At 40.4% G+C, this 8975-nt stretch overlaps 1 protein-coding gene across 1 annotated transcript; it reads left to right on the plus strand.

The window, feature by feature from the left end:
• The first annotated feature begins 3912 nt into the window (after positions 1–3912).
• Positions 3913–7131, plus strand: LOC104823221 (threonine dehydratase biosynthetic, chloroplastic-like). The gene is made up of 9 exons (XM_010554684.1): positions 3913–4434; positions 4757–4936; positions 5055–5324; positions 5562–5768; positions 5867–6115; positions 6187–6257; positions 6333–6450; positions 6612–6746; positions 6835–7131. Exons 1-9 carry the CDS (start codon positions 3961–3963, stop codon positions 6973–6975), a joined length of 1845 nt encoding a protein of 614 aa, XP_010552986.1. The 5' UTR covers positions 3913–3960; the 3' UTR covers positions 6976–7131.
• Positions 7132–8975: the final 1844 nt, after the last annotated feature.

Consider the following 8975-nt stretch of genomic DNA (forward strand, 5'->3'; position numbering starts at 1 on the left):
CTCCTCCTCCTCCTCCTCCTCCTCTTCAATCTCTGTTTCTGCACCGTCAGAGAACAATGGCAGACCTACTCGCAAAACTCAACCTCCAGCCTATCTCTCGGATTACCATTGCAATATGTTGGCTCATGGTTCACCTTTACCTCCAACGACCTCTACACCTTATCCCCTTTCTTCTTTTTTGTCCTATACCAGCTTTTCACCTGAATACAGAGCCTTTTCTCTATCTATCAGCACTGTTACCGAACCCACATCTTATACTCAGGCTGCGAAAAGCGATCAGTGGCGGGATGCGATGAAACTTGAACTTGGTGCCTTATCTCGCACATATACATGGACTATATGTTCTCTTCCTCCTAACAAGCATTCCATCGGTTGCCGCTGGGTTTTCAAGACGAAATTCAGTCCGGATGGTTCGGTGGAGCGTCACAAAGCCAGATTGGTGGCTAAGGGCTATACACAGATTGAGGGCATCGATTTTTTCGATACCTTTAGTCCTGTTGCAAAAATGCCCACGATTCGGATTATATTAGCTCTTGCGGCTGCCAACAACTGGGTCCTTGATCAGATGGACATCTCTAACGCTTTTTTGAACGGAGACCTTGACGAAGAAATCTATATGTCGCTTCCTCCAGGTTACTGTGCTCTTCAGGGGGAGATTGTGGCTCCGAATTCTGTCTGCAAGCTGAATCGATCGATTTATGGTCTCAAGCAGGCCTCTCGGCAATGGAATACCAAGCTTGCCCAGGTTCTGTTTTCGTCAGGTTTTGTTCAATCAGTTTCGGACAATTCTCTCTTCACTAAGCGGCAGGGTTCTCATTTCGTGGTCATTCTCATCTATGTAGATGACCTTCTTATCACCGGGAATGATACGAAACTTGTGCAGGATTTAAAATCCACATTATCAGCGAATTTCCAGCTCAAAGATCTTGGTTCACTTCGCTATTTTTTGGGTTTGGAAATTGCTCGATCGGCTAAGGGAATCCATATCTGTCAGCGCAAGTATACTCTAGAACTTCTTGATGAATTTGGAATGTTAGGCTGTAAACCATTAGCTACACCTATGGAATTCGGTTCTAAACTTGGCAATGACTCCGGTGATGTTTTGTCAGATGTGTCTCACTATCGCCGACTTCTTGGGAAACTTATTTATCTCTCCTTGACGCGACCGGATCTTAGTTTTCCAGTAACTAAGCTTAGCCAGTATATGTCTCAGCCACGTACAGCTCACTTACAGGCGGCTTATCGAGTTCTACGATATCTGAAAAATGACCCGGCTCAAGGTTTGTTCTATTCGTCAAAATCTGATCTTCGTCTGAGAGCCTATACTAATGCGGATTGGGCTTCGTGTCCAGATTCAAGGCGGTCTGTCACTGGTTTCTGCGTGTTTTTGGGTAATTCTTTGATCTCTTGGAAATCGAAGAAGCAACCTACTATATCCCGGAGTTCGGCTGAATCGGAGTACCGTGCCATGACTCAAACCACGTGTGAGATCGTTTGGGTGGATGCCTTGCTTCGTGAGCTGCATATCTGTTCCTCAAGACCGATTACTCTGTTTTGTGATAATCGTTCTGCAGTCCACATTGCCAATAATCCGGTTTTTCACGAACGGACAAAACATATTGAGCTCGACTGTCATTTCGTCCGTGATCGCCTCAATTCGGGTTTTCTGCTGCCTCTACATGTTTCTTCGACAGATCAAATAGCGGATATCCTTACCAAGCCGGTTTCCGTCGAATGCTTTCGCAGGATGCTGTCCAAGATGGGGATTTCTTCCTTACATTCCCCATCTTGAGGGGGAGTGTTAGAGATACATATCTTGCTGAATATTTTTCTGTTGCAACTATATTATTTAGTTCTATCTCTTTCTCCTTCTTTCCAGATGAGTTTGTTCCATCTGTTTTGTATATATGAACGTGCTACTCGATAGCTTAATAACACACAGAGAATTCTTTTCCTTTCTCACATTTGTTAAGTTAATAAATTTATAAATAAATTATATGCTTGATTTTTACTGTTATTGTACAAACACATTCTTAAACAAGTTAAAAAAAATATGTAAATAGTTGTAAAAGGTGTCTTGATGATCATATTTAAATATATTAGAAATTTCACTAACTTCTCATGTCTCTTTATATATAATAATTAGGTAGATAGACGATCTTGGAGATGAGTTGTAGATTATAATATTAGGATAGGATTTGAAAAGAAATTCACCACAAAAAAATCTTTTTTTTTTAAGTTTAGCAAATAATCAACAAAGAAAGAAGAATGATTTTGAAAGATTGTAATTGTATGAACACATTCTTAAACAAGTTTGAGAATTTTTACAGAATTGTAAAAAAGTGTTTTGCTATTTTTTAAATAGTTGAGAAATTTTCATTAATCTCTTTGCGATAATTAGGTCTATTAATGTTCTTGCAAATGTGTATTATAATTAGGGGTGTCAAAACGAGCACGGCTCGTGAGCTGGCTCGTGGCTCGCCAGAAAACGAGCGATCTGAGCCGTAATTTTTTCAGATCGTTAAAAAACGAGCCTAACGAGCCAGAGCTCATTGAACACGTGTTCAATGAGTCTGGCTCGGCGAGCTGGCGAGCTGCTCAACGAGCTGATATTTTTTTAAAAATAAATTAAATTTATATAAAAAAACTCTAATATAATTTTATATTAATTTTTTTCATATTATTTATATGATATTATAAATATACTAATTATTATGATGGTGATAATTGAAAATATTAAATGATATAGGTGTTTTAATAAATTTTTATGTATTTATTTAAATTTATAATTATATTTAAAATAAATATAAATAAAAAATATTATATATCCTTGGCTCAACGAGCCGGCTCGTTCAGATCGGAAAATTGGCGAGCGATGTGAGCCGAGGTTTTTCTGGCTCGTTAGAAAACGAGCCTAACGAGCTGAGTCCAAAACGATCCGAGCCAAATGAGCCGAGCCCAAAATGATCCGAGCTGGCTCGTTTGACACCCCTAATTATAATGACAAGGTAGAATTTCAAAACATCCCCACCGCAGAGCCTTGGATGCATGTTCATTGGTTGCATTTGATGATCTGGTCGATGATGATCATGAATGCAAAAACGTGGTCAAGCAGCAAAGATACCGACTCGCAAACCCTTTGGCACAAATAAATAACCGAGCCTAAACCGTAAACCGGGTGAAATTGAGATTGAACCGGAATCAGGAAGTGTCATCTCCATCCGAAGTCCCATTATGCATATATAGTGTGTGGAAAGTCGCCACTTGTCACTTGGAAAGGAAACTTTTTGTACCTAGTGGTCAATTTTTTATACCAAAAATAGCAATTTTATTGAATTTTTGTGCTTTTTAGACGTCTGAATTTAAATAATATCATGGTGGGTAATCAACAAAACAGAAGGAAAACGTGCAGCAGGAGGGAAAGTTGGTGAAAGAAATGAAAATTTAGAAGCAATTTTAATTATTTTCGTTCACTTATTATTAAAGCCATGATTATTTTAGGCATCTAAGTTGCTCCACTGGACCGGTGGGTCAAAAAATCATGTAAAAAAATATTTTTTTAACATAATAATTAAATTTTAATTATTTTAGGCATCTAAGTTGCACCACTGGACAGTTGTAGATGTTTTATCATTTTCAAAATACAATATTTTTTATTATTTATATATAAAAAACGAAAATAATTTTCAAATATTATGTGAATCAAATTTTAATTATCTATAAATCTAAATAAAATTCTTTTTTTTTCTGCGAAAATCCAAAAAAAATCTATAACTATATTAATTTATCCATTTTTCTATGATGTAAATATATCATCATAATTGTTATCAAAATAATTAAATTTTATTTTTTTTATTATAAAATCTTAGTAATATGTGACAGACAAAAACTCACATACCCTGCAGCCGCCAACGCTAACACGTTCTCGTTCGCGCTAACAATTTCTCCGACTGAGCGGCCATGGAGTCCTTCCGGTTCACGACGGCAGCTCCGCCGCAGCCCCTCCGCCGCCAAATGTCACCTCCTCGGCCACTGCACACGGCTCTGCCACCTGGTTCCGGCTTCCTCCGGCAAAAGGCGGTCGCGGGAGCCACCCTTTCCTTCCGGTCAGCGGCCAACGTCTCGCCGGCGTCCATTTTATCCGTAGAGGAAATATCTCTGGCTCCCCCGGCTATGAAGGCTCCTCCGCCGCCGCCACCTCGCCCCAGGGTCTCACCGAGTTCCCTACAATACCCTGCCGGTTTCCTCGGCGCGGTGCCGGGGCATTCGGACGACGACGGGAACGGTAGTATCATCGAGGCGATGGAGTATTTGACGAATATACTGTCGACGAAGGTCTACGATGTCGCGATTGAGTCGCCGATGCAACTGGCTAAGAAGCTGTCGGAGAGGTTAGGGGTTCGGCTCTTCCTCAAGAGAGAAGATCTGCAGCCGGTAGGGTTCTCTCCTTCGAATCTTCGGTTTTTTTGTATTTCATTTCAGGGAATATTCGGATCCTGATCCACTCCATTTCAGCTTGATCGCAATGTTTATGCATTTGTTCGTTGAATTTCTGTGTATACGAGGATCATAGTGATCGAAATGTGATAAAAAATGCAGCTGCATATGACAGTTTCTGTACAAGAAATTTTTTTGTAGTATTGGGACTAATCTATCTGAGCTAAAGTTTGGTGCTTGAGAAGGGAAAGCCCTTGATGTTTTGCTTTGTGTCTTATTCTGAATGGTAACTAAAGGTTATGGTTACTTGATTCTTCAGGTTTTTTCATTCAAGCTTCGTGGAGCTTTCAATATGATGGTGAAACTTTCAAAGGAGCAATTGGAAAAAGGGGTCATCTGCTCGTCGGCCGGAAACCACGCCCAAGGAGTTGCTTTATCCGCAAGCAAACTCGGGTGCAATGCCGTTATTGCCATGCCTGTCACCACACCGGAGATTAAGGTACTCCTTATCATATATACCTACAAGCATTTAAGCGTCTGCTTTTGTAGAACATTCCTATATCTTGTAGGCGGGTTACTGGTCTTAAGCTTCTTGCATGATTTTTTGTGATAAACAGTGGCAATCTGTAAAGAATTTGGGTGCAACAGTTGTTCTTGTTGGCGATTCATATGATGAGGCACAAGCATATGCTAAGAAACGAGCTGAAGAAGAGGGTCTGACGTTTATACCACCGTTTGATCACCCGGATGTTATCACTGGACAAGGGACTATCGGGATGGAAATCATGCGTCAGGCTAAGGGTCCTTTGCATGCAATCTTTGTTCCTGTTGGAGGTGGTGGCCTCATAGCAGGTATTGCTGCTTATGTGAAGAGGGTTTCTCCCGAGGTATGCTTGCTCTATGGCTATGGTGATTGCTTCAGTTATATTTCTGTGTGATTGCGGTTAGATGGCTCGTCATTTCTTATCCCTGGTTTTTGTAATTTGTTTTCTGATCTCATTGCAGAATATATTCTCTGTTTGGTAGTATCTGTCAAACCGCTTATACTTGCATTATCCATGTTTAACAATCTGCCCATTTCTCCCGAGGTATCTTGCATCTTATAGTGACTTCTGATTTTACAGGTCAAGATCATTGGTGTAGAACCAGCTGATGCAAATGCAATGGCTTTGTCGCTGCATCGTGATGAGAGGGTAATATTGGATCAGGTTGGCGGTTTTGCAGATGGTGTAGCGGTGAAAGAGGTCGGTGAAGAGACTTTCCGCTTGTGCAGAAAGCTTGTCGATGGTGTTGTTCTTGTTAGCCGTGATGCTATCTGTGCATCAATAAAGGTAAGGCATTTCTTCACTGCCCGTTTTTATGCATTGGCAGTGGAATTTTTATTTTTTACAAAATCTCGGTAAATAATCGTTAAGCTTTTTTCTTACAGGACATGTTTGAGGAGAAAAGGAGCATTTTAGAACCAGCAGGTGCTCTTGCACTTGCTGGAGCTGAAGCTTACTGTAAATATTACGGCCTTAAGGACATAAATATTGTGGCCATAACCAGTGGAGCAAACATGAACTTTGACAAGCTAAGGGTAGTGACAGAACTTGCAAATGTCGGTAGGCAGCAAGAAGCTGTTCTTGCTACCGTCATGCCAGAAAAACCCGGAAGTTTCAAACAATTCTGTGAACTGGTAAATTTGATCCTGTTAAGAAAATGGTGTGGTGATTCATTGTCTTATATCTAAAGCATTGGTCGATGCAGGTAGAACCAATGAATATAACGGAGTTCAAGTATAGATGTAGCTCGGAAAAGGAAGCTGTTGTTCTTTACAGGTAAAGCCCTGACAAATTTGTTGATTACCGTTTTATCGTTTTGCTCAATCTTCTCATCGGATTCTTTTTCTCCAGTGTCGGTGTTCACACAGCAGAAGAACTCGAAGCAATGCGGAATAGAATGGAGTCTTCTCAACTCAGAACTTACAATCTCACGTCTAGTGACTTGGTGAAAGATCATCTGCGTTACTTGGTATGAATCTATCTGTCCATTTTCTCCTTTCTTCATCAATGGATATAAGTAAAGATCATCTCATCAGATAGAATCCAACTTGAAGATCACTGCTTTATATCTTTTAGAAGTGTTCTTAATCAGTGCTAAAGATAATCTGGGCATGAATTCTTCTTAATCAGATGGGTGGAAGATCAACTGTTCAAGACGAGGTTCTGTGCCGCTTCATCTTCCCCGAGAGACCTGGTGCTCTGATGATGTTCTTGGACGCCTTCAGTCCACGTTGGAACATTAGCATCTTCCATTACCGAGCTCAGGTTTTTGCCTAATTCACATTAATCTCTAAATTCAGATCCCTGATCACAAAATCCAGTCTTTTGATCTTGAATTCTTCCTTCCAAACAGGGCGAGACAGGTGCAAACGTGCTAGTCGGGATTCAAGTTCTGGAACACGAAATGGAGGAATTCCGTATCAAGGCCAACACTCTTGGCTACGAGTACGATCTTGTTAGCGAAGACGGGAATTTTAAGCTTCTGATGCAATGATTTAAGCTTTCAGGAAGAAACAGAAGATCTTTCTTGCACGTCCTTCAAGAAACAGAGCTTGAGAACTGTTCTTGAGCTGTCTCTGTCTCAAATTCAATATGTTGTGTTGCTTACAAGTCTTTGGTTTCATTCTCTGGGTTGGGGGGGGGGGCGTTTCTTCTTGGTAGATGGCTGATTCCGTATCTATATATAAATAAGTAGACTTTGGACCTTAATTGGGGTGGGGGGGGGGGGCGTTTCTTCTTGGTAGATGGCTGATTCCGTATCTATATATAAATAAGTAGACTTTGGACCTTAATTTAATGTATTAACCAAAAATATAGTTTATGTTTGTATTTTAGGCTATGTTGTGTAATTATTAAAGGTTGGAGCATGTATGTACTGTCTTTGATAGAATCAATAATATATGCCGTTATTGTAATTTCTGTAAAAATATAGGGTGCTTTCTAGAAAATTTGTCCCTTGGGCATGGCATTGTTGTTTCGAAAGGATGGTATATCCGTCAATTTGATGTCAACAACGTTTTTTTCCAAGGTTCTTTGATGCAAGATGTTTATCTTGCACAACCCCTAGAATTTATTGATTGAGACAATCCGATCGTTGTATGCAAATTTCACAAGACACTCTACGGTCTCATACAAGCATCACGTGCATGGTGCAACGAGTTGGGTCGGTTTCTTGTCCAATGCGGGTTTGCCAACTCTCTCTTAGACACTTCCTTATTTATCAACAATCGAGATAATGTTATCATCTACATCCTCATCTATGTGGATGATATCATTATCACCGGAAATAATAAGGACTCGGTTCAAACGTTTGTTGCTAGGTTGGCTCAGCGGTTCTCGGTTAAAGACCTTGGTGACTTATCATTTTTTCTCAATGAGAGCCTCTACAAAGACTACATTGTTTTTTTATACATAAATCATTTATGTTGCCTAGTCTGTCTAATGAGTAACCCATGACTAACCCATATATAGAAGAGTCAGAAATCAGGATCTAAAACTCTGTGATCACCAAGCTAATGGTTTTGTTTTCCCTAACGAGAACGCTCATAGGCATCGCCTCCATATACGATAAGATCAGAAATAGTCAAGCCTACGCATTTATTACTGGCATCTAATCCTAGCAACGGCTTTTGGACTGAAGTTTTTGTCATCAAATGCTAAAGAATCAAGCTCTATCAGAAAACTACAGGTGAAGCTTGATTCTTGCCTAAAACTTCTATTTACTTGGCATCGGTCATTATATTCTTCTTGACAAAATCTAGATATCCTTAGAGTATACCAACTACAACATACTTATCCAACATTCTCTTCAAGTCAACTGGTGGTATAGTTAGTGGCCCCAACAACATTTGCACGACCTTGTTGATAGTCGCTCGTTTCACATCCTCGAGTTTTCTAGTTTTATGAAGATCCTCAATGAAAGTCTCTACAAGTACTCCATTTTTTTTATATGCACAAATCATTTATGATGCCTAGTCTGTCTAATGGGTACCCCACGACTAAGCCAGATATAAAAGAGTCAGAAATCAGGATCTGAAACTCTATGACCACCAAGCCAATGGTTTTGTTTTTCCTGACAATAACGCTCATAGTATCGCCTCCGTATTCGATAGATCAGAAACAGTCAAGCCTACGTATTTACTACCGACATCTTCTTGTCGTCGCCATGGTTGCCGTCAACGCATCCTCCAAAATCACTGACCTACCCACCGACACGATTACCCCCTATAGCTCCGACAGTCCGTTGATTAATATCAACGTCACTAACGTGGCAAAACTTACAGCCATAAACTATCTGACTTTGAGTATTCAAATTTGTGCTCTTCTCCAAGAATATGGTCTTGACGGCTTCCTCGACCCGACACAAAATCATGTGGTCTCAATCACCGCCAACAATGTCTCCTATCCGAATCCGGCATACAAGTTGTGGACTTGTGGTTCCGTCAAGACCGTCGAATGCCAAGCTTTTGTGGCATCCGCCACAATCTCCGCCCC

Source organism: Tarenaya hassleriana, unplaced genomic scaffold (assembly GCF_000463585.1).
Source record: "Tarenaya hassleriana unplaced genomic scaffold, ASM46358v1 Cleome4, whole genome shotgun sequence".
Taxonomy (NCBI): domain Eukaryota; kingdom Viridiplantae; phylum Streptophyta; class Magnoliopsida; order Brassicales; family Cleomaceae; genus Tarenaya; species Tarenaya hassleriana.